The sequence below is a fragment of the Panthera tigris genome, chromosome D3 (genome assembly GCF_018350195.1).
Source record: "Panthera tigris isolate Pti1 chromosome D3, P.tigris_Pti1_mat1.1, whole genome shotgun sequence".
Taxonomy (NCBI): domain Eukaryota; kingdom Metazoa; phylum Chordata; class Mammalia; order Carnivora; family Felidae; genus Panthera; species Panthera tigris.
In genome coordinates this window covers 8,282,232-8,308,192 of record NC_056671.1, presented here as the reverse complement: position 1 = coordinate 8,308,192, position 25,961 = coordinate 8,282,232, and the positions used below count along the sequence as shown (strand labels likewise).

At 41.5% G+C, this 25,961-nt stretch overlaps 1 protein-coding gene across 4 annotated transcripts in view; it reads left to right on the top strand.

The window, feature by feature from the left end:
- The window catches only part of ANAPC7 (anaphase promoting complex subunit 7), a 37,067-nt gene that overhangs the window by 5,836 nt on the left and 5,270 nt on the right, over positions 1 to 25,961 (top strand). The window contains exons 3-11 of one of the 4 annotated variants that reach the window (XR_006210013.1): positions 436 to 555; positions 3,727 to 3,838; positions 4,143 to 4,296; positions 5,041 to 5,183; positions 6,874 to 6,991; positions 7,710 to 7,906; positions 10,150 to 10,374; positions 11,034 to 11,184; positions 22,982 to 23,101. Coding sequence is in view for 3 of the 4 variants with exons in the window: in XM_007079589.3 (XP_007079651.2) it covers positions 436 to 555; positions 3,727 to 3,838; positions 4,143 to 4,296; positions 5,041 to 5,183; positions 6,874 to 6,991; positions 7,710 to 7,906; positions 10,150 to 10,374; positions 11,034 to 11,184; positions 12,828 to 13,017 (1,410 nt within the window). In the remaining variant the exon portion in view is untranslated. Of the gene's footprint in view, positions 1 to 435; positions 556 to 992; positions 2,218 to 3,726; positions 3,839 to 4,142; positions 4,297 to 5,040; positions 5,184 to 6,873; positions 6,992 to 7,709; positions 7,907 to 10,149; positions 10,375 to 11,033; positions 11,185 to 12,827; positions 13,700 to 22,981; positions 23,102 to 25,961 lie in introns of those variants that run through there. The other 3 variants (XM_007079589.3, XM_042962475.1, XM_042962473.1) reach the window with 3 other exon arrangements.

Genomic DNA, 25,961 nt, shown 5'->3' with positions numbered 1-25,961 from the left:
TGGGAATCACTAACCTTTTTCTGTCTCTATGGATTTACCTATTCTGGACATTGCATATGAATAGAATCATACAATATGTAACCTTTTGTGTCTGGTTTCTTTTACTTGAGCATAATATTTTTAGATTTGACCCATGTTATGGCATGAATCGGTTCTTTGTTCTTTTTTATTGCTGAATAATATTCCATTGTGTGGATATGCCATAACTATTCGTTAGTTGATGGACATTTATGTTATTTCCACTTCTTGTCTATCAGTAATGTTTATATAAACATTTATGTGCAGGTTTTTGTGTGAACATAGGTTTTCGGTTCTCTTGGCTGGATGTGTAGGGGCAGAATTGCTGGGTCATATGGTAACTCTATATTTAATGTTTTGAGGAACTGCCTTACTGTTGAAGTAATATTTTGAAGAAATGTTTTCATTGCCTCTTAGTGTCTTCCATCTGAAATTGAAGTGAAATACAAAATGGCTGAATGTTATACAATGCTAAAACAAGATAAGGATGCCATTGCTATTCTTGATGGGATTCCTTCAAGACAAAGAACTCCCAAAGTAAGTTGAATTGACAATTTGGTATATATTCTTCTCCTACCCAGTCCTTCCAACCCATTTCCTCCATGTTTTCTCCATGCATTAGGGAGTCCATCTGAATATTTTACTCTTGACTCACTTTGTTCCCCTGAAAATGGAGTAGATGAGGTTCAGAGAGATAGAAGAATTACTTTCTTATGAAACTCTGAAAATTCGTCTGATGAAAATGATAGCTGGAGAATATTACAAGTGCTCATTCTTTGGTATTTCTTACCATTGGAAATAATTTGTAAACACTTCCAGGTGGCAATAGTACTTTTTTAAGAATCTCATGTTTTGCATTCTATAGGTGCCCCCATTTGATTATATGAATGAGTTTATTAATCCCTTTGGTTTCAAGATCCAGGACTACAAGATCTTTATTTGTGTGTGAGATACATATTTGTGTTTGAATTGGTAACATATCAATAGAACACCTTCAACTGAAATCAAAAGATCTTGTCTGAGTTTAGGGCATACAAGCTGTGAAGTGTGTAGTATGAACTTGGGCAAGTTACCAATTTGAACTTTACTTTTTTTTTCTTATGTATAAAATGAGGTTAATAATACTTTGCTAACTTTAAGTTCCTTTATGAAAGAATACTTTTTAAAGTACTATACTGTAAGGAGTATTATATTGGGCATCTTTGATTACTGGTTTTTTTTGAAGTCCAGTTTAGAGGAACAGTGAGAATCTTTGCTTTTAGTATTGAATTCACATCAGTGGTTAATATTCTACCATGTATTCTCATGTCACCTGCCTTCCTCACTTCACTGAAGAACTGTTCTGTGCACCTTGTGCTTAATGATAAGGAATTTTATATGTAAGATGCCTGTGTACTTCCTCCTGCCCTTAGAAAAGGAATCTAAGCGGTGGTGTAGTGTTTTTTCTCCTAAGTGTCGGCTGAGTTTTAAAAGTAACCAATCAAACTTGATTAGAACATGTGTAAGCATCTCCTCATTGAAGATTCATGTACTATTTTCTGAGTTTTTTAAAACTAAGCGATTTTCCCAGTTTATTTTACGGTACTGGCTGCTATTAAAAATATTTGGAAACATGTTTTAGAATAACCTGTCTCATAATAAGCTTGGGTACTATATGCTGAATTTTTTTCTGATATCCTATGAAAGTCTTACCCCAAGAATAATTTTTTTTGCCTATGTGAGGAGTGTCTTTCTTTTGGAAGATGCCATTTTGATTATAAACTTTGAATGATACCTGTTCTTTATCTTATTGGAAATGTACCATAATTTCCTCCTTAATGACTTGAGGGTGGGGACATTTTTTGAAAATGAGTAATGGCAAATAAGCTCAGCTTTGTGGTATCTAACACTTTGGTATTTAAAGCCACCATTTTAAGAGGGACTAAAGGAATCCACATTTGTTAGGAGTACATATCCTTCATTCTGTAGAGCTGTTGTAGCCAGGAACAAGCAAAGATGTATGCCTCAAACATAAACCTATAATATTTACAGTTTTTCTTTCTTGTCCGTTAGGGAGTTAACTGGCTTCTCAGTCTGTGTAAAGGACAAGGAAGTGAGTCAAAATACGTCTAAATGAACGTCTGTTAATGTATGGTAAACGCCACCACACATTTCTTCACTTTTTAAAGGAAAATTCCAGTGTGAGATTATTATAGCTTGGTAAATCTTCAACTTTTAAAAGTAAACATATCAACATACAATTTCTCACTCAGTTTTTAGAAAATGATGACTGCTTGTGTTTATGGCGTGTGGCTTTGTGATGTTCCCAAGTAAGGATCTGCTTTAAAAAGGATTGACTTTCTCATAGGTAGTACTCAAAACTCATTCTTTTGAAGTGACAGGTAGTTTAAAGGGAATTTTAATATTTGTTGAGACAGATGATGTGTGGGTCATAGTTTGTTAATAACAAGCAGTCAAGAAAGGATCTTAAATTTAATCTTTTATTCTTTTCAAGTATTGACACCAATACTGGAGTTTTCCTTTAAGTATTTTCTTTTGCATTTTCAACATAGCCTAAAATGGAAAAGCTGAGGCCAAATAAAGTTTTATTTCTGGTATTTCATTATTTCATTGTTTGAATCATCAGTATGGATTAATGCCATACTAGATTGTTTTATACACTGTAAGTCATAATTGGAACAGATGTTCTTCATCTTCAGAGCCACTCTTTTGAGTAAATATCTGGCATACCAGGCTACAAATAACTGAAGAGATTGGGGATTGATTGGCTTTTTTTCTTTTGTGTGTTCATGTTGACTGCTTCCTTAGGTTAATGACCTGGCAAAAATTGCTGTGTTTAAGATCTATTAATTTCAAATTGGAATGTTCTCTTTTTCTCCCTGTAGTATTAAGATCATTTACTTTTCCCTGTAACTTCTACATTCTTCGGAACTTTTAGGTTTTCTCAAATTTTCCTTGTTGCATTTTTAGGGTTATTTTAATAGAGCTTTACTGAGTTACATATTTGAATTGTGCTAAAAATGCATTTATTGGATTTAAGTGATGTAGCTAACCTTTGGATCATTGTCACTTCTAGAAGTCAGTCAGAGTTTGACTTCTCTAGCATTACTTGGAAGAGTCAGATAGTCAGATAGGTCCAAGCTTTAAGCGTTAGAAAGGCAACAGTCTAGCTTCTAGAATAATTGTCAGAAGCCAAGTATGTAACTCTGTATCTGTCATTTCCTTTTTGGGGAAAATTCATCTGGTCTTTCTTAACAAGCTGTGTTAAGAATTCCTCTCTTTCTTATGCCTCAATATAATTGCATTTAAAGTATGTAAACTTGAGCACTTCTAGGTAGTTCATCTTCTAAAGATCAAGAAAGAATCAAGGTAATTAGATTTCTGTAACATTTCTCAAATATATATTACTCCTATTTCCAGGGGCAGTATCTTTGGTCTAGATATTACTGGACCTTTTGTTTGGGTAAGTGAGAGGAATTTGACTTTCCTCTTAGAAATGGGAGGACCTAGGAAAAGCAAAGGTAGTAATTTCCTCTTTGGTTTAAAGAATGGGATTGGTCTTTGTTTATTTCCACTGAGCTATGGGTAGATTTTCCAGTAAAAAGTAGAATAGTAGCTGGTAATAAAAAATCAGGACTTAATTGGTGGTGAGATACTTTCTTTGCAATGTACGCTTATCTTACTGTCTTGTGTTTTTGTTTGTTACAGATAAACATGATGCTGGCAAATCTATACAAGAAGGCTGGTCAGGAGCGCCCTTCAGTCACCAGCTATAAAGAAGTGCTGAGGCAGTGCCCATTAGCCCTCGATGCCATTCTAGGTACAGATTATTCTCAGCTTATTTCTATGTAGTGTTTACTCTCTGAGATGTTAGTTCTCAGTCTTGGCTATACATTAGAATTTTCCCATGCCTAACTTCCAGAGAGTGATCCAGTAGATTATTATTGTCATGTATTTTTCACACATCAAGAAATATTAAGTTATGGTTGTTTTGCCATCTGCATCTTGCTCAGAATAGGGAAAGGGCACCTTGTAGTCCATGGAAAGGGTAACTTACTGCTTCTTGCATTGCAGAAGAGGAGAGCTGTGCCTCACTTTATTTCTCCTGTTTTCTGTTGGATTAGGTTTGCTGTCCCTTTCTGTAAAAGGCGCAGAGGTGGCATCGATGACAATGAATGTGATCCAGACTGTGCCTAACTTGGATTGGCTCTCTGTGTGGATCAAAGCATATGCTTTTGTGCACACTGGTGACAACTCGAGAGCAATCAATACCATTTGGTGAGAGACACAAAGTTAATTCAGTTTTCTTGAGGCCCTTTGCTATGGAGATCTGATGTATCTAAATTAGCAAAATAGAGATAGGAGATGCTTATCTCTTGGTGTCGTAGCCTATTGTCTTTAGGCTTTCTTAGTCTCTTAACGTACTTAATGGTCCTAAAAGTAAGAATCCCTGCTGTGAGGACCTGTTAAATGTAAACTTTGACCAAGTTCAGCTCTGTATTTGCAAAAGTGGTAACCCTTGTAAAGCAGATTGTCTTAGTGTGTCATGCTTGAACCTGGATGAACATCTTCTTTGGACATCCCAGGAGCATAAATTGCAGCATCTGACCTGGGTTGTTTCTGTAGAACTGGGATTTTCTTTCTAGTCAAGTAAAGTCCTGGGACAAGAGACTGGGTCTTGTGTTATATGAAGTAATTTGGTTGAGTAGTAAGTAGCAGTCACTTGTGAATGACATTACATTTAACACCATGTTGTCCTCTGAAAACCTGCAACCAAAAAGTTCTTTCTAGGTAATGAGAGATTTCTGTTCATTCTGAATATTGGCTTTCTTACCCTATGTAATATTCTTTAAATCATAAACTCAGAATGAGAAAATATAGTGAATATGGTTTGTTTTAAAAGTTTTTATTATGAAATATATATACACAAAAGAGAATAGTACTTATATTGCCTGTCACCCAGATTCAGCAACTAAGAGGATTCATAATAGATGTTAAGGGTCAATGTTTAATATTTTGAAGTTCACTAGAGAAAAAGTCCTTATTGCGAGATAACGTGGACCTGCTGGGAAGCTTAGCAGATTTGTACTTCAGAGCTGGAGACAATAAAAACTCTGTCCTCAAGTTTGAACAGGCACAGATGTTGGATCCTTATCTGATAAAAGGTAAGTAATTCTTGAGGCAGGGTGAAAGTACCTGTAGAGGGGAGGATCAGGAAAGAAAGGGAGAAAATATAGCATGATCTTCTGATACTAGTTTTCATATAAATATTTTGTGGAACTTATTGCAGTAGCCTTTTACCTTTTTAGAGGTCCTGACACATGTCTGTAACACTTGAGTAATTCCATTTTGAGCAGTTGTTTTTGCTTGAATTCAAGTGTCTCCAGACAGATCATTATTTGGCTCTTTTTCTTTTGGGAGAGGTGATATCCCTTCCTTATGATTTGTAAATTTATGGTGTGCCTGACTGGGAATTTGGATGGCATCCCCAAAACCGTAATATCCTTTTAGGGAATGTAGCTTCACTGTGTCCTTATTATAGTTAAAAGGCAGTAAGTGAATAGACATTAAGGAAGGGATGAGATGATTAAAGGAAGTGATTAGGAATGAACAACAAAAAAATCATTGATCTGAAAGATTATAGCTGAAGGAGTGAGCCATAGGGACTTCCAAAGGGTGAGTGTCCAGTGACTGGCAGCAAGTGATGGGTAGTGGGAAATAATGTCTGATAGATAGGCTGAAATCTGCTTGTAAAGTCCCAAAAGAGGCCATCAGAAAAATAATGGCCTGGTGACAATAGTTAGTTCTGTAGACTCTTAAGCCATGAAAACAACAGAGCAGGGAGATGAGGAAACAGATCCAGAAAGATGAATTCATTTGCCTAAGGTCTCCCTTCTGTCCAGTGCTTATTTCTCTCCTCAGAGCTGCCTGTGCCCATGATGAAAATGGTGTGTTAGAAATACTAGTCTGGCATTAGTTGACAGCTTGGAGTTGAAACCTCAGGCCCGAGTTTGGGGGTCAGCAGGAGTGTTGCAGTGATCTTGTCATGAGAGGCATTTTCCTTGGAGTCTGAAGGGATAACAAGGGATGAGGGGGGTGGTGGGAGGAGCTAGGTGACAGCAAGCATGCTACCCTTTTTATAGAACGTGAGTGAGAATAAGCAGGGAGTGGGGTGATCTTAAATCAACTGGACTCCAGAAAGAACTAGATGCTTTTTCTGGAATAGGCTAACTTTTTCTGAGACCCACTGGCATATTCAGTGTATACTCTTTACTATGCTTAGGCCTCTTGGAGAAGAGAACTTAATGCTTTTTTTGGGCCTTTTCTGGATATGAGTTTGGATAGCTATATATCATGCCACAGGTTGTAGGGATGAACAGTTCCCGAAAATAATTGGCTTTCAAGTTGTGAGGTGTAGTTCCTTTACTCCTTTGCTTTTTTGCTAGCTATTTATTTATTTATTTAGAGTGAGTGGGGAGTGGGGGGAGGGAGGGAAGGGCAGAGAGGGAGAGGGAATTCCAAGCAGGCTCTGCACCATCAGCACAGAGCCTGATGTGGAGCTCGAACTCATGAACCATGAGATCATGACCTGAGCTGGAATCAAAAGTTGGACACTTACCGATTGAGCCACGCAGGTGCCCCTCTACTCCTTTGCTTTTTACATTTTTTGGATGTGTTTTGTCTTTTTAATAGTCCTGTTGTAGGAAACTGGGAATGCCGGTGGGAGGAGCTCATGATTGTGGAAAGGGCTCAGACTGAGCCAGAGCTGGGGCCTCAGTGGGGACTCTGATGAAGGCTGCTGCTCATTTATAAAGGACTCCTGCCTGCTTTTTAAAAAAGCCTCTTCCTTTCTAGGAATGGATGTATATGGCTACCTCCTGGCAAGAGAAGGGCGGCTAGAGGATGTGGAGAACCTTGGCTGCCGCCTTTTTAATATTTCTGATCAGCATGCAGAACCCTGGGTAGTCTCTGGGTATGTTTATGCATTCTCTTTTCTTTCCAGGTTTCAGTACATCCTTTAGGAAATTGTGGTGCCTCCCAAATAGAATATAGGTTGAAAACACAGATTAAGAGATAATCAGACTTAGATTTAGATCAAGGCCTTTGACATTGGATATATTAGTTACCTCTCTGAATCTCTTTTCTCATTTGGAAAATGAGGATTTTCATGGGGCAGGTATCAACTGAGACAGTGCATCATGCTTAGCACTGGAAGCCATCAGTGAACAGGCTAAGAGCTGCTGCTTTGTTATTTACTGTGGCTTTATAAGTTCTCTAAATATCTCTCACCTGATAACATATCCAGACATCAGGTTCTTTTCCATAATTTTTCCTTCCATATCAAGATTTCTTCTTAAAAATAAATATTTAGGATTGCCTGAGTGGCTCGGTTGGACGTCTGACTCTTGATTTAGGCCCGTGACATGATCTCAGAGTGGCGAGATGAAGTCCTGTGTCAGCTTCCACACTCAGCGTGGATCCTGCTTAAGTTATTCTCTCTCTCTCTGTCAAATATAAATAAATGAAATACAGAAAATGGGTTTTTTGGTACCCCCTCTCCCCTCAGTATCTTAGGTTAAACCTGTAATGGTTTGCAATAAGGATCAGGTAGCATGCCTTCTGTTTGGTTTTTAGATGAAGTTTCTTTACCATTTTCTTTTAGGTAATTTTTTTTTTTTCTTTCCCTCCAGGTGTCATAGCTTCTATAGCAAACGTTACTCTCGGGCCCTCTATTTAGGAGCCAAGGCCATTCAGCTGAATAGTAATAGCGTTCAAGCTTTGCTACTTAAGGGAGCAGCACTTAGAAACATGGGCAGAGTCCAAGAAGCAATAATCCACTTTCGGGAGGCTATACGGCTTGCACCTTGTCGCTTAGATTGTTATGAAGGTAAGATGAAAGCTATAGATAAATAGTGTGTGGCATCAACTTGGATGGAAGGTTTTGTTAGGCCAGCAGTTCCCAAACCCTGTTGTATGTTAGAGTTCTCTGGGGGTACATTTTAAAATCCTGATGCCAGGTCACTCCACTATAGTCTAAATCAGAATATTGTGGTTGTGCGATAGGCACAGTATTTTTTTGATGATCCCACGTAATGCCAACATGCACGTAAGTTTGGGAATCACTGCATTAGGCATTTATTAGGCATTTTAGAAATCATTTAGTATTTTCACTTGAACTTTAGAATTTTTTTCTCATTCTTTTTTTCTGGTTTTTGGTGAGGGTGTAGTTGGGGTAGGTTTTTTTGTCCTATTTCTGATTGTTTCTCAAACATGGCCCACTCCTCAATGTGAATCTCTGTGCTGGCAGTATGCTAGAGTGCTTGGTTGTGTCTTATTTTTTAACAGTTCTCTTACCTCAAGCCAGAAATATTACTCATGGGGTAACTCCATATCCATATGACAGTGTCGGTTGTGGGAACTAGTCTGTTCATTGTGACCTCCTGAGTGGGCACGATCAGGGTCAAACTTTGTTTTGTTATGTGCTATTTTAAGTACATGTGAACTGACCCTAGGAGTTAAAAGGAGCTGTGCCAGCTTCAGCAACGTTTGGTGACTGAGTCACAGATGTTAAAATAGATCTTACAAGATGCAGTTCCTCCAAAAGCATATTTTTACAAGAATTTAAAAATAAACCCAGGAGTCTAGGAGTGACTTGTTCTTAACAGGAAGATGAGTTTCAGATTTGAGAAAGAAAATTTGGAAGTTGGGGTAAAGAACAAATCTGGTTAGATATTCAGAGAGCTTTGCCTATTGTGGATTTGTTCTTAAAGTGTCCCCAGTAAATCAGGCTTTTGGTTCCAGTTTAAATTTTTGATCCTGAAACTGTAACTTCCCAAGCCTCTCAGCTGCTTTTGTCACGCTAGTTCCTTTCTGCTGCATGCCTGTTTCACAAGAGCCTAGGAATGCAGTTGAATAACGAACTCCACAATATTTGGACAGAGGATAGTTAGAGTCACTGGGGGTGGAGGACCTTCTGCAGGCCAGCTTCGTGGTCTCCCTGCACTCAAGCTACCATTTGGAGTTTTGAATCAGGATGACATTATGCTGTCCAGTGCTTCTTGCAACCTCCAGCTGAGCTTCCTTTATTGGCAGAGGCACTGGATTAGTGAAGTGCATTCTTTCCATTTCCTTCTGAAGTTCCAGTGGGGGCTTTAGCAGGGAAATAAAACTACTCAATACATAGTTGAAAGAGCCGTATTCGGAATCCAACACATTGACCCGAAGAGTTAGGTAATTTCTGTTAAGTAACCATAGTGTGTGGTAGAATGTGCATGCACAAATATTATAAATGCTGCTGGGGTGGAGGAGTATGCAGAGAAAATCTGCCAGGGATGTGTGGGTTTGGAGTTTAAGCTGTTTTTCTGTTTTGATGAGTGCTTTGTGTCAAAAAGCACTTCCTCTGTTCTCAAGTTCTTGGCAAGAAGAGTTGAGAGTTGACTCTGCTTGAAGTGTCCCCATAGGGCATCTTGTTGTGGGTATGATAAGAGGCAGGAGCTGCCAGTCTTGATTTGATGTATTTGGCCCATCTGATTAAGTATTTTCCATCTAGGTTAGGGAAACGTTCAGCAAATGTCTTTTGAGATAGCTTTTATGTTTTAAATGAAAAGTTGTCCTTCTCTTTAGGTTGCTCCCTAAGTCTGTTAGTAGAAAACTTGCCAAACTTGTAGTTTTGTAGAACTGGATTTCACTTGGAACTTAGGAGCTCTTCCATGTAAGCCTAGGACTAAAGGTGACTGAAGACAGCTGGAAATCAATAGTTCATTAAGGGGCAGCAGAACCTTGGGTTTTGTTGTCAGCACCATCTCTGTTTCAAGTAATGATTAGGGTCACGTTTGTTCCTCTATCATTCAGCTGGGCTGCCTACATGCTTCAGTTTACTTACGTGTGTTTCCTTCGCTAACTAAAGGTGCCTTTGCAGTGCATGCAGCCTTTTTCCATATCCCTCAAGTGCTCTGGGGAAGAGCACTTATTCCATCTAGACTACTCTCCAGTCTGATCTCATCATCAGAGTTTTCCCCTGGCCTGCCCTTTGTCTGAAACTTTGAAGGTTTACAATCTGGAAGGCTGTCAGAGTGGAAGCATTGCTTGGAATGGTAATGTGGTTGAGCTTTCTGTGTTTTATTTTTTCAGGTCTCATTGAATGTTACTTAGCTTCCAACAGTATTCGTGAAGCAATGGTAATGGCTAACAACGTTTACAAAACTCTAGGAGCAAATGCACAGACCCTTACCCTTTTAGCCACTGTTTGTCTTGAAGACCCAGTGACACAGGAGAAAGCCAAAACTTTATTAGATAAAGCCCTGACCCAAAGGCCGGATTACATTAAGGCTGTGGTGAAAAAAGCAGAACTACTTAGTAAGTGTATCTTATTTACTTCCCTTTTGTCATTAATTATATAAAACCTGATCTCATTGGATTTCCTGGTCCCAGCTGGTTACAGATGACCAGTCAGGTGTGTGCCTTTTTACAGTAGGTTTGAGTCCATACAACCAAATGTAGCTGGCTTAAACTGGCCTGGATTGGCAGTGACTGACTTTTTGAGTGGCTCAAACCAGCTATACTTGGTTGGTACCTGTTCAGCTTACTTTGATCTGGTTTTGGTTGTCCTGAACTAGTTTGGGCTGAATATAACTGGTTTTAGCCAGCTTGAACTGTTTTGACCCATCTGGATTTGCTTATGACTTCCTTTTAGCTTTGGTTGTTTTAGTCCTAATTTATGATAAAGTCCTGGGTTTGGGCTAGTTTGGCAAATAAAATGCATTTTGGCTTTTTATTTGAACTTAGGTTAAGAGTATATTTTTCAAAATCAGAACTCAGGCTGTACATTTCCTAATAGAAGAGGAATTCATATGAGCTTGTTCTTATTTCCTGCCACACCACTGTTCTCTTAAGGACATCTACAAATAGACTGTTGGATTATAATCATTGTTGTGGTTTTGTGTGTATGATTTGAGATGGGAGTATATTTTCAAAACGTTGTGTAAGTAGGAAAATGAGGGTCTTTTTCTTTTCAGGCAGAGAACAGAAATATGAAGATGGAATTGCTTTGCTGAGGAATGCACTAGCTAATCAGAGTGACTGTGTCCTGCATCGGATCCTAGGAGATTTCCTTGTAGCTGTCAATGAGTATCAGGAAGCAATGGACCAATATAGTATAGCACTAAGGTAGGCACTTAGCCTCCCATGGGGGGGAAGGTCAATGAGGGGTAGAAGAGGCAGGGAACTATGTAACAGGAGTTCTGGAAACACACACACTTTTGTGCCCATGGTTGAAAACAGAGTAATGATAGTAATGGTAGAAGAGTTATTTGTGAGTTCATAACTTCTAAAAAAAATAATAATAATTTCATAAAGTATATTAGCAACATTAAAGAACTGTTTCACTCCTAACCAGCCCACACCACTATATCATCAGTTTTCATTTGTGTAGATCATCTTCCTGGCCTCACCCATGCATAAACGTATTTTTATAGGGTATATGTAGTTATATATTTTATATTCTGCTTTTTCAAATCAAAGTATTGTAAGTACTTTCCCATGTTTCTACTGTAGTAGTTAAGAACTTAAGCTCTGAAGTTTGAATACTACCTTCACAACACCTGTTATATTGGGCAAGTTACTAACAGATTTCCTTGTCTATATCTACCTTATTAGGTATTAAATGATTAAATGAGGATTAAATTATTATTCCATGTAAAGCTCTTAGTGCTGTGCCTGGTACGTAGTAAATACTAAATAAATAGTGGTATTCTTACTGTTTAACATAGAAGTGATTTCTTTGAGGGTTGTCTCCGTGTCTATAAAGTTATGGTGAAGGCCTGTCTTTAATCGAGTCTGATCACATCCATTTACTTGTTCAGCAGTTGAGCACCAGTGCATGTGCCTGGCATCTCAGTAACCACTGGGTATGCTGTGATTCCGGGAGCTCTCGGTCTCAGGCGTGCAGACTGATCGATGCCACGTGCTAAGTGCTTTCATAGCAGTCTCTAGAAGGCAAGGTGGGAGCCCATAGGGCTGGGAGCCCTGGGTGTGGGTGAGAGCTGTATGGAAGTTTTCAGGGAAGAGGTAACAAATCAATCTACAGTTATGTAAGTAGGAACAGGACTCATTAGAGGTGGGATTTGCTAGAGATTGGACACCCGCTGGCCTTGATGGTAACCACAAAGGCAAGAGGAAGAATTGCTTAGAAGTCAAATAAATGTTCTGGAGCCTCTGAACTTTGGGGGTTTGGGCATGTGTAATGACTCAGCTGCTAAACTCGAATGCTTGGGTAGGGGGGTAGCTTTGGGTCCTGGGGTCTAACTTAGGAGTTGACAAATCTGTTCCATGGTAAGCATGATGATTTGATTGACTACTGAAATGCTGATATGGTTAATTATGTCAGAAGAATGTGAAACACCTTAACTCAACAGAAAAATAAGTATTTTTTTGTAACTTTGTAGCCTAAAAATCTGATACTGTTAAGAAATTACATTTGAATTTTTCTGTTAATGGTGGTTTGCTGCTTTTTCATTTGTGTTATCTAGTATCTTCCTCTAGCAGAATGCTGGGCTAATAATGTTTAAGAAATACATGGAGAAAAACTGAAATTAAGAATTCTAAAAATTAGGACAAGACGCCTTTTTTCACTTCTAGTGGTGGACTCCCTCGATCCTGCCTGTGGAACCACAGTTGTTTGGAGAGGCCAGGCATTAGCAGTTTCTCTGTGACTGGGTGGTCATTTCACTGCCGTGCCAGGGAGATGACACATCAGCCAGCAAGAAGCAAGGCAGAGATTCAGGCCTCTCCTTTGTTTTGTTGTCCCCTAGTTTGGACCCCAATGACCAGAAGTCTCTAGAGGGGATGCAGAAGATGGAGAAGGAGGAGAGTCCCACGGATGCCACTCAGGAGGAGGATGTGGACGACATGGAAGGGAGTGGGGAAGAAGGGGACCTGGAGGGCAGCGACAGTGAGGCGGCCCAGTGGGCTGACCAGGAGCAGTGGTTCGGCATGCAGTGAGGCAGGCGGCAGCTCTGTGGCCACACTGGCCTGCCCTGCTCTGAGCACTTCCGTGGACTGAAGGAGCCCGGAGGAGCCCGCTCTCTGGGAGGACATTGATTCCGCATGTAATTGCAGCAGGGGTCTCTGCCCCTCGCTCCGTATTTCTAGTAGTGAATTCATTTTTAAAAACTGAGCCTGACCAACCTTCCATCTATCTCTGTCCTCCCCTGCTCCAGCCAGGGAGGATCGAGTGAGCTCTCTGGGAGGCCTGCAGATGTGCCAGGGCTTCTGGGACAGAGTGCTTTTTATATAACTAATTTCTAAATCTGAAAGCTTGAGGAATAGACAGTGTTTTGTCTGTGACATTGTGGGTGAGTTTAAAGGAGTGACTTGTCACCCAGAGCAAAAGTGTCCTCTCCCATGTCAGACAGCAGCATGGGCTGGCCCTTTCAGAGCGGGTTTCCTGTCCCGGAAATCATCATCCTGAGCTGTCCAAACTTCCCTAGTAACCTTGCTTCCTTCTGCAATGTTAGTAATGCCTTAAGCTGACAGTTGCTATTTTGCAGAACAATTTTCCTATTTGCTAATCTGGTAACTTGCCTATGAGCCTGGGCCGGATCTGAGAAACAGGTGTGACCTAGAGCATGACCAGAGGCACACCTGGGGTAATTAACTAATAAAACTGTTTTTTGTACAGTAATGGTGTTGGGTTGATCAGAATGGAAGCCCTTTATAGATTCTTACTTTTTTTGGTCTCTCACAATGCATTGATTCAGCCCCAGAATTATTTGCCATAAATACACTCCCTTTCTTCCCAGAGTTTTGGGAGCCTGGAGGATTGGTAACTTCAGGTAACATTGAGCTAATTCATCTATTTGCATTTTTGATTGGTTAAATTCCCCCGGGGGGTGAGTCTTTGGCCTGTTTTAGACTGGTTCCTCCCAGTTCTGTCAGAAGCACTAAAGTCTGTGTATGGTTTCAGCATTCTGTCACGGGGTCAGCAGGGGGCGCGTTCCCTGGGCTTGGTGCTGGGAGAGTTCGCCTACCGTCTTCCCCTTGTTTCTTCAGATGCAGTGCTTTTCACTATATCCTTAACTTGGAGGCGAAGGTGGGGAGAATGGCACAGCTAACCCCAAATTCTCACTAAAACAAAATTATTCAAAGGTGGTACAATAGGTGATTTTGATGTAAATGGAAAGTTCTGTCTTAAAGTGTAAAAACCATGGACATGTACGGTAGTTGAGGAGCTCAGAACATCTGATAACTATAAGGGCAAAAAAAGTTACTGTTCAAGTATCTTTCAGTATGAGACTTAAAGCCTGGGCAGCACCATTTGATCAAGCAGTTTCTAAAGAGCCCAGCCAGCAGTTGGGGTCGTTCCAGGTGAGCATACTGCCCCGAGAAGGCACTGCGTACTGGCCTCAGTGCTTGCTCTGGATGTAGCTTCTTGGCCTTCGCCTTGCCTCCTAGCAGCTGTTAACCAGTCTGTGCGTTGGAAGAAAAGGTGAAACATCTTTGCCATTCCCCTGGCTAGGGGAAGAAGCCTGGCCACATCCAGCCTACATGTTTCTGCATGTCAGGCTTGTCACTGTTCCCTCTGAGGTTCCCATGGGGTCAGGATGTGCCTCAGAGCCCAGGCCCTGCACATTACCTTCTGTCAGCCCCAGCATGTTCCTCTCCCCTTTCTTGGGCTGGCCCTCAGCTCTTCTAGGAGCCCCTGGATCATCCCCAGCACCTCCATCCCACCAGCACCCTGGGCTGGATCCCTCCAATCCTTCCCAACTACAGCTCCAGCAGTTCTACCCTGACCATGTCAGTGTCACAACCAGGTTAGAAGAGGCGACTGAAGCTACATTTTGAGAGCACCTGATGTGGGATTGGTTCACATCAAAGAATGGGAGGAGTGTGACTTGAAGATCTCACCTGGCATTGCTGCTATCACTTGGTCTCACAAAAAAATCTTACGAGGGCAGGGAGCTCCATGAAGCAGGGACAGAATCAGGCTGCCCAGCGCTCTGGTTGTCCCATTGAGCCACCTTCCAGGAGATGAAGCATCTTGACAAGTGATGGCCTCCCAACTGCTTACAGTCACCAGAGATATTCTGGTGTCTGGAGTTTCACACACCATTATGAGGAGAGGGATGTTTTAACTGATCCTGTCTTTTAGCCCAACCACTTGCAGCTTGATCATAGCACTGGTTTGGAGTAAGGCTACATTCTAAAAGTCCCTGCTGTCCCGCTGTCAGAGCTGCAGGTCAGGAGCCAAGTAGTTAGGTTCCTTGGTGTGGGCTCCCATATCTTCTGGGCTGAGGACTCAATAAGCCCACAAGGAGTTGAGTACGGTGCCCATTGTGTATCACGTTATCATTACTAGGGTAAATGCCAGACTGCCAGTCTTCCCCTCAGGAATTGGGGGCTGATGGGATCACTCCAAAGCCTTCTTGCCTTTTTCTCCTGGAGGTCCCTCAGCTAAGTGGAGAGGCAGGGTCCTAAGGAAGGGTGCTCCCTGCCCTCTGGCTTGGGTTCTCACACTCTGAACTCTTGCTATGTGCCAGGGACCTGGCAGATCTGGTTAATGTCAGGAGCTTCTCAGGAGCTCTCCTTGCCAGCCTTAGTTTGGGAGCCACACTCCTGCCAATGAGTTCTTCCTCGGAATGAGAACGGCTTTTACCCAAATCTGTTAATTCTCAAATTTGAACATACTTCTCAGTGATGCAGATTACCAGGCACAGCATCAAACCTGAATCCAATGCCAGGGCCTGGGCCCAGGAGTCTGCATCTTCAATCATTCCCACCTTGATTTGCCATTCTGATGCAGGTGTTCCATGGTCCAAATGTTGAGAAACTGGGAGTGGGGGTTTGAGGGTCCCAGAAGCTGTAGGCTTAACCTCAGAAGGCCTGTGGGGACCTCACCGTACAACTGCCTGGCCAGGTCTTTGGAGGCCATGCCTAGACCAGGGCTGCTTGGCCATCCCTGAGGTCACAGGCACTGCCTGCTGCGTGGTGACTGCATTCTCTGTTGGCTACAGACAGCCCTGACTCAACAAGCACCTCACCGTGTCCTCTGGGGACCATGGCCATAGCCAGGCCAGCCAGGGATCCCTGGCACTTGGAGGGTCCATTGAGGTAAGTGCCTCACTAAGGTTTTCCACTTCTCTCTGGAGCCTCCCTGCCCAGGGGCAGTGGATGGTGGGGCGGGGTGCGTGCGTGTGCATGTGTGTGTGCGCGTGCACGCGCACACCAGCTCCCACATTCCCTCTTGGGGCACAAAACGGCAGGCTTCTGTTGTCTGGATGTTTCTGAGCTGCTCGGGCTTCACCACTAGATGTGTGGGGTTTTTCCAGATTGCTGTGGAAGAAGTCAGTTGTTGGCAGCACAGAACATGTCACTTATTTCACAAACCACACAGTATCAGCAACACCAGGAATAAGCCAGAAGCCTACAAGTTGGTCTGCTTAGCAGCCATTAAAAGAAAACAGTTTAAAAATAAGAGTACCCTCATGCATTGCTAGTGGGAAAGTAAAATGATACAGCCACTGTGGAACACAGTCTGGCAGTTCTTCAAAAGTTTAAACAATTACCATATGATCCAGCAATTCCACTTCTGGGTATGTAGCCAAAAGAAGCAGGATCTTCAACAGATACTTGCACACCCATGTTCATAGCAACGTTATTCACAATGGCTGAAAGGTGGAAATAACCCAAGTGTGTTTTGTTAGATGAGTGGATAAACAAAATGCAGTGTATATATGCAGTGGAATGTGATTCAGCCTTAGGAAGGAAATCCTATCACATGGTACAACATGGATGAACCTTGAGGACATGCTAAGCAAAACAAGCCACTTACAAAAGGACAAATGCTATTAATTCCACTTAAGTAAGATCCCTGGAGGAGCAAAATTCATAGAGACGAAGTAGAATGTTGGTTACCAGGGACTGGAAGGAGGAGGGGGAATAGGGAATTCGTGTTTACCAGGGAGAGGTTTCCATTTAGAATGCTGAAAAAGGTTCTGGAGATGGGTGGTGGTGATGGTTGCACAATATGAATGAATGTACTTGATGCCACCAAACTGAAAAATGGCTAAGATGGTAAGTTTTATTTATATATATTTAGAGAGAGTTATATACATATATAACTATATATAACTATATATATATATATATATATATATATATATATATATATGTACTTTTATGTGTATACGTATACAACTAACAGCCAGTAAAGAAACGGCCTGTAGCCTGTCATCTAGATGGCCCATTAACACATGTTTGTAGTTATATGTGTTATGTAAATGTACACATGATTTAAAAAGTTCAAAGGTATAAAATTAAAAATCTGCTCACTTTCCTATCTCTACTGAATCCCAGTCTCTCTATAAATGTTCTAGTACTACCTTAGGAAAATAGTTTTGAGCTTTTATTTAATGGTCTGTGTATATGAAAGTTACACTGAAGCGGTCATGCTGTCCCTCCTGAGAAATTCCTGCCATTTGTGTCTGTGTGCTCTTCCTTGTTTGACAGTTCCACAGAATTTCATTCTGCGGATGGAACAGTTTCTGTAATCCTTCTGCTCTTGGTGGACACTTGTTTCCAGTTCTGTATATAATTATAGTCTGCACTGTTGTGAACGTGCTTTGGCGTAACATTCCAAAGACACACAGGTCAAATTCTTTGTAATTTCTGGGTCTCTGGGTCTTATATGTGCATTTAAGGCTTTGATGGATGTTGTCAGATTGCTCTCCAGTAGGTGGGGGTGTTTGTTTCCTGCATACTCACCAGTACCAGTGTCAAGTGGCTTTTTTTCTTTTACCAGTCTTAGATGTGATACATACTCCCATCATTTTTACTTGTTTGAACTGTATTTGAGTGATCATCTGGGCCAGGCCACAAGGCAAGCCCTTTGCTTATGTTAGGACATCTTAACATTATGCCCCTGAGGTATAAAGAGAAAATGGACTAAGGTCCTCAGCCTTGCCGCATTTAAAGATTGCCAGACAGTCAAGGGCAACATCATCATGTTGGTCACTTAAATCTTCCAGTGTCTGTCTCTTTATAAACAATCCTCTGGTGACCTCCTTTGTGCTCACAGCTTTTTCCTTCTTTGGGTAAATTTCCAGGAGGGGGATGTCGGAGTGATAGTGTATAATCTTTTGGAATTTTTAAGGGGTCTGGTTGGCTGGTCCTGTCTCTGTTCAGTGAATCTGTAAGCCAAGGCTGGCCCTATGGTGTCCTCTGGCCATCCCAGTCCTTCCAGGGGGTCAGTCCATTTATTGGCTTCAGGTTAGCTCCCTGGTCTCTGAAACTGCCACCTTGCTTACCCTCGCTGGAGTTGAGATCTTGTGGTGGACTCTGGTGATGTCTGTCAAGGCGTCTGCCTTTGCTTTCTTGGGCCTTTGGGATTTGGGGCCTCTTCCCCCACAGGATAGCCCTTCCTGGCTCTAGGCTGGGGAGTGTTTTCCTGGATTGAAGTCAGATCTAGCTTGCTTTAGGGCTGAAGAAGACTCTGATGAGGTTTATTGTGTGTGTGGGAGGGGGTATTTGCTGGCTACTTGTGTCCTGAGTCCCCATCCTTCCTTCAGTGCCCCACTGAAGGATTCCCACTCTCCCCAGTGGAGGGCTGAGCCTCTTGGAGGGAGGGCCTCTACATCACTAGGTGGGAGCCTCAGGTCCATGATCTGTCACTAGCAATGTGGCTATGGGTAGCCCTCTTAGCCTCTCTGTGCCTCCATGTTCCTTTGGAAGAGAACTTAGGGTGTCTGATTCTGTCTCCCTGTTGTTGGGTGTGGGGGGCTTTGTGGCAGGGATGTCAGCACTCAAGGCCTGGGTGGAGCATCTGGGAGGGCAACAGCCTCCAAGAGCTAAACTGGGGATCAGTGTCCTTGTGGACATGGGCCTTGCCCTCTGGCCTGCAGGTTGGACCTCTTTTGGTGCTAAATTAACAGATTTGCCCTGAGCCCCTCTCAGTGACAGATTTAGTTCTGCGGGATCATCTTCCATCCATGACCTCAGCCTGCTTGTCCCACCACCGGCTGTCTCCCATGTCAATCCCCTGAGGCACTGGGGACTTTGTCCAGGAATTGAATGGAGTGGCATCAAGCAGATATCTGTCCTGAGAGAGGCCTGTGCCCTCTAGACTGGGTGGTGCCCAGACTGAAGCCTCATCCTTATGGAGCTGAAACAAGCTGATACCCAACATCCTCGCAGGCCCAGGCCACTTCCCACTCCTGTGCTGCTGCTTTGCTGAGCCTGGTGCTATGTGATGGGAAGGGACAGAGATGACCTCCCCTGCTTCCAATCTGGAGCTTTTTCCAGAACAGTGGGCATATACTCAAGCCAGTAATGCATTCACCTTTAGGGGAATCCAAGGGGAGCCACCTTGAATCAGGGCCATTTGGAGACAGACCCCCTAAGGAGGTCCAGGAGAACAGCCTGGTGTGGGTGTCAGGGCCCAGAGCCTGCCCAGGGGACCAGAAAGGTAATTATTTTATTTTATTTTTTAATAAAAATGTGTATTTGTGGGGCGCCTGGGTGGCTCAGTCGGTTAAGCATCCGACTTCGGCTCAGGTCATGATCTCGTGGTCCGTGGGTTCGAGCCCCGTGTTGGGCTCTGTGCTGACAGCTCAGAGCCTGGAGCCTGTTTCAGATTCTGTGTCTCCCTCTTTCTCTGACCCTCCCCTGTTCATGCTCTCTCTCTCTCTGTCTCAAAAATAAATAAATGTTAAAAAAAAAAAAATAAAAATGTGTATTTGTGAAGTATAGCATACATACAGAAGTATATGAAAACATGTAGTGTTTAAAAAACGACAGATAAAATACACACGTACACTCTACCCAGGACAAGAAATTGAGCGCTTTACAATCCCAGAAGCCCCCTGCATGCTCAGACCTGATCACAGCCCTTTCCCTCCCTCCTTCTGTCCTCCACCTGCTCCCCTTGCCAGAGGTAACCACCATTCTCAATTTTGTTTTTACACTTCCTTTATTTTCTGACCCTGCAAGTGGTGAACTAATTGTTCTCACCTGTACAATAATACTCTTAGGTGTTTTACCATGTTTTTATCCTAAACAAATTTGTTTATTCTTGAACTTAATGTAAATAGAGTCCTGTCTGTTTTTCCATGGTATCTTTTGCTTAACATTTTTTTTTTTCATGTTTGTTTATTTTGAGAGAGCATGAATGGGCACTCATGAGCAGGGGAGGGGCAGAGAGAGAGAGAGAGAGAGAGATCCCAAGTGGGCACTGAGCTGTCAGCTCAGAGCCTGACCTGGAGCCTGATGTGAGCTCATGACCTGAGCTGAAACCAAGAGTAGGACGCTCAACCAACTGAGCCACCCAGTGCCCTGCTTAACATTATTTTAAAAATTGATTCATGTTAATGCTGCTATAACTCATTAATGTATAATTAATAGACATTGTTTTTAGAAAAGTTTTAGATTTACAGAAAAATTGAGTGGTTAGTACATAGAGTTTCCATATACCTTGTGCATTGTCTCCTTATGTTGGTATGGTACATTGGTTATAATTAATGAACCAGGATTGGTACATTATTGTTAATAAAAGTCCATAATTTATTCAAATTTTCTTAATTTTTACCTGATGCCCTTTTTCTGTTCCAGGATCCCATCCAGGATAGCATGTTTCATTTAGTTGCCATGTGTCCATAGGCTCTCGGGCTGTGAAAGTTCCTGAGACTTTCCTTGTTTTTGATGACCTTGACGATTTTGAGGACTGTCAGGCATTTTGTAGGATATCTCATTCAGTTTTTGTTGCTATGTGATACATAATTTCATTGCTACATAAGACAATATAAATAATATGTTCTAATATGTAATGTATGGTTGTAACACTCCCATCTTATTCTTCCATTGATGGACATTTCAGTTCCTAATTTTTTGTTTCAAACAGTGCTGCTATTTTACTCTTGGATGTGTCTTTTAGTGCACACAAGCGCACATTTCTGTAGGCCTAAAGCCAGAGGTGGAATTGGTGGATACAGAGTATGTGCATGTTCAGTTTTACCAGTTACTGTCACACTGTTATCCCAAGAAATAAATTTACAGGTATAACCACAGTCCTTTGTCCCACTTCCTCACCAGAATTTGGTATTATCAATCCTCAATTTTTTCCAATAGAGTAGGTGTGAGATGATACAGTGATTTTAATTTACAGTTTTCTGTTTTATGACAAATTTGACCATTTCATATATTTACAAACTACTTGTGTTTCCTCTTCCATGAAATTCCACCCCCCCCCCACTTTTCTATTGAGTTTTCTTTTTACTCAACAGAAGTTCTTTATATATTCTAGTTATAACTCAGAATAGGAGTGGCAAATACCTTCTTCCAGTTTATGGCTTTCCTTTTCCTTCTTTTTATAGTATCTTTGGATTAACAGAGGATCTTTTTTTTTTTTTTTAATAAATTTCTTCATTTTGAGAGAGAGAGAATGAGGTGGGGGGGGGGCAGAGAGAGAGAGGGAGAGAGAATCTCAAGCAGGCCCCATGCTGTCAGTGCAAAGCCTGACTCAGGGCTTGAACCCACAAACCATGAGATCATGACCTGAGCCAAAACCAAGAGCCAGACGCTCAACCAACTGAGCCACCCAGTGCCCCAGATTAACAGAGGGCCTTAATTTTAATGTAGTTAAATATTATCAATCTTTTTCTTTATAGTTGTGTTTTCTAATGCTTAAGAAATCCTTATCTCGGGGTCAAAAGTCTATTCTCCCATTTGTATGGTGTAAGGTAGGGATCCATTTTTATTGATTTTTTTCATTTATGTTTAAACATGCATGACCATCCGTTACTGCAAAATTACTTTTCTCACCAACCTATGATGCCAGCTGTTTTACAAATCAGGTGTTCCTGGAGGAGCACACCTGTCTCTGCGCCCTCCCTTTTGTACCATTAGTCATTTTTGTATCCCCGCACCTACACTGCACTATCTTAATTACTATAACTTTATAGAGATTGGTATTTGGAAGAACAAGAACCGCTGATGTTATTTTTAGTTGTGTTTTGGCTATTTTTAGCTTTGTCTTTCCATAAAATTGTTAGTATCAGATGTTCTAATATATTTTTTAAGTTAGATTCACAATTCTCAAGAAAGCATATGGTAAAATTAACCCAGTCTGCCTTTCTTCTCCCAGTTTCCTCTTGTAGAAGTGACCACAGTCAATAGTTTTTTGTGTATTTTTCTAGAAATAATCTTAAGTTGCCAAAGCTTGTGTGTATATCACTCCCCTTTTTGTAGTTGGCTAGTTCATCAGCAGAGTTTATTTAAAAAGTAAACAATTTTCAATGGAAAAAAACTTTCTTAACAGGTCATGATTTATAAATACCAAAGAGGTAATAAATGTTAAATTTTGTATATTTTTAGTCCTAAATGAAGTAATTTTGAGTAGTTTCTGAAATTACAAAATGTGTTTTATAATTTCTACTAATTTTGGTGGAAAAGCAACCAATTTAGCTTCCCCAACGTTCCTAGCAGAGTTCTGGATGGGTTTGTGTCTCTTCGGTGCTTCAGGGAATCACGTTAGAGGCACAGATTGTTTTTCAAAACAGGAACATCTGGGTCAGGCTGAAATCCCTCTTTCAGCAATAGCTGTGACAGAAATAACACATCTAGGATATTCGTAGAGAGTTATGAATTATATTTGGGATTTCCTGTCAGCTCCTATTGTCCTATTTGTTCTTTCATTTTCTCCTTCTGTTGATTTGTTAGTGTTGCCTCTCTCTGTCTTCTGCTCACCCGAGGAATAGCAACATACTTACCGGTGTATCTGCATCTGAAGCTGGCCAGTATCTTCTCCGTGGGTCCTGCGTCACAGAGGCCTCAGGTCACTTAGGGCAATTACCTCTGCCCCCATCTAGAAATTCCCTTAGTGTGAGAGTCTGTGGGTGAAGCACAGTTCTTGTTTGTCTGAAAAGCTCTTTATTTTACCTTGATTCTTTAAATACTGTATGTTTTTTTTTCCCAGGTTTAGAATCTAGTGGTTGCCAGTAATTTCTTTCATCCTGTGAAGCTGTCCTTCCACAGTTTCCTGGCCTCTACTGATACTGTGAAGTCAGCGGTGTCACTCCCTCCTGTGAAGGTAAAGGTAATGTCTCTTTTTTTACTCTGCTGCTTTTAAGATTTTCTCTTTGTCTTAGATTTTCTGCAGTTCAATATACCATGTCTGGGGCAGGATTTCTTTTTATTTATCCTGTTTGGGATTTGTTGGCATTCTTGCATCTGTAGACTGCTGTCTTTTATCAGCTCTAGAAAATTCTCAGTCATTATCTCTTCAAATAATACCCTTCTCATACTTTTGTCATTTGAAACTATGATGAAATGTATGTTTGACTTTGTCAGCTTTTCAGTCTATCTTCCAGGTATTTTAATCTTTCTTCTATATTTTCTATCTTTTTTTCTTTTTCTCTGCTGCATTCTGGTTAATCATTTTTTTAATTAAAATTTCTTTTTTAAGTTTATTCATTTATTTCGAGGAGAGAGAGAGAGAGAGAGAGAGAGAGGGCTTGCATGTGTGCGTGAGTTAGGGAGGGGCAGAGAGAGAGGGAGGGAGAAAGAGAATCCCAAGTGGGCTGCACGCAGTCACGCAGAGCCTGATTTGAGGCTCAAACTCACAAACCATGAGATGATGACCTGGGCTGAAATCTAGAGTTGGATGTTTAGCAGACTGAGACACCCAGGTGCCCCTGGTTAACTTCTTATATGTCTTCCTCTTCATTTGTTATTTTGCTGTGTCTACTCTGATGCCACACCCATCCATGCAGTTTTTAATTTCTGTGATTGTACTTCTCATTTCTAGGATTCCATTTGATTTTCATATCTGCTATATGTTCATTTCTTTAGAATTTCCTGTCTCCTGCAGGTTGTCGAGTAGGTTTATTCTTTTCAAACAAAATAAACCAGGGGGTGTTTTTTGATCTCTAATATTTCTAATCTGTGAAGTCTGGGTCGGTCTCTAGTGTGTGTTTCTCCCTGCTGCTTCTCCCTCATGGTACCTTGTGTATTTGGTGAGCTTTTACTATAGGCCACTTGGTAAAATAGTTGCGTAGATCTTCCAAGACATAAAACCAAGGTGCATATTCCTCTAGGGAGGATTTACACTTATTTCTGCCTGGGGCTCAGGGATACTGCCTGTGACTTTAAAGTCATGCCTTGAGGCTGCAGATCCTCCATAGCCAGTGTTTACACCCCCTTCTAGGGGGTGGGTATTTTTCTGGTTCTGCTTGGTACCACGGCAGGGCCTGCAGCCCTTTGTTTCGGGGAAGGAGGGCAGGTTTATTATCTGGTTTGCCTTCATCCTAAGGTGTTAGCCCTTTGGGGCCACAGCTTAATGTCCTATGAGACTTCTCACTTTTGCTGGGCCCTGGATTTTGACTTTGCCTTTTCTACTCTGCGAGCTCTCAAAACCCCTGCTCGTTTTCACAGCTTAGCTTATTTGGAGAGGTAGATGCCACAAGGGGAAAAGAGACCTTGGATATTCTGATTCTCCTTGCTGCTGCTTAGATTTTGGCCCGGAAGTTCTGTACTCTCTTGTAGTTCTTTGATGCTCCTATAAAGAGTAAAAAAATATTTATCTCAGCTTTTTAAAATAAACTATTTATTTTAGAATATTTATAGACATATGGAAAAATTGAGCACATGGTACGGAGGGTTCTTATATGACCCAGACCCAGTTTCCCCTGTTACTAACATTTTACATGATATTTGTCACAGTACTTACATATTATGAACCAGTATTTATACGTTACTATTAACTGAGATCCATAGTTCATTCAGATTTTAGTTTTTGCCTCTTTCTGTTCCAGGATCTCATCCAGGATCCTGTATTATTCAGTTGTCCTGTGTCCTTAGGCTCCTCTTGGCTATGATAGTTTCTCAGATTTTCCTTGTTTTTGATGATCTCAGCAATTTTAAGGAGTACAGGTCAGGTATTTTGCAGTCTGTCTTTGGGATTTGTCAGGTGTTTTCTCTTTGATTAGACTGAGGTTATGTGTTTTTTTGGGGGGGGGGTGGGGGGAAGACCACAGGTAAAATGCCATTCACTTCACTTCACATCCAGGGCACGTGCTCTCGAATGACATCACTTGGCTGAGGTAGTGTCTGTTAGGTTTCTCCACTGTGGGTTAACTTCTCCCTCGTCCACACTTGTATGTACTCCAGGGAACGCGGTCACTGTGCATAGCTCACACTTAAGGAACTGGAGTTATGGTTCGCCTCCCTAAGGGCAGAGTTCTCTGCAGAAGCTACTTGGATTTCTTCTGCATGGGAGATTTCTAGTCTCTCCTGCTTATGTCACTAGAGACTCATGGGTATTTATTTTATACTTTGGATGATAATCTAGTCCTACTTTATTTTGTTGCTGAAATTGTTTTAGCTTTGGCCATGCGGAACGTTTTCAGTTAGTTCCTCTGTCCCTTTGACACAACCTCGTCTTTGATCATTGACGTGCTGTTGTTTTTTAAGCCCATCTGCACTTCCTGACACTAGTGTTCTCCAGGTGTGTGTTGTACATTTTCTGCCCTGGCCCTAGACTCCCATCTTTTTTCTAAGCAGATTTGATTCCTGATTCCTTTCATTGGAGAAATGATATCAGAAACCTGAAGCTAAGTATGCTCATTGCTGCTGCAGTGTCCTTGCTTCCCGGCCCTCTCAGTTGATGGTGTGAGGAAGTACATGTGCTTATATACACACAACTGGAAGTATTTCTATACAGGATCATCTATATCAATATCAAGTGAAACAGGATCTTCTACTGGTGTCTCCAAGTGTAATTCATTACCACATGAATCATTCTAGCCCTCTCCCCTGGCTTATCTGTAACCAACATGAGAAAACTGGTTCCCACCATCTGCCATCTGTATCACTATCAGTTATTCTCAGTAACCATTATGACTGGAACCTGTTAACTTCCTCCTGTTTTTTAAAAAAATGAATGACAGTATTATACA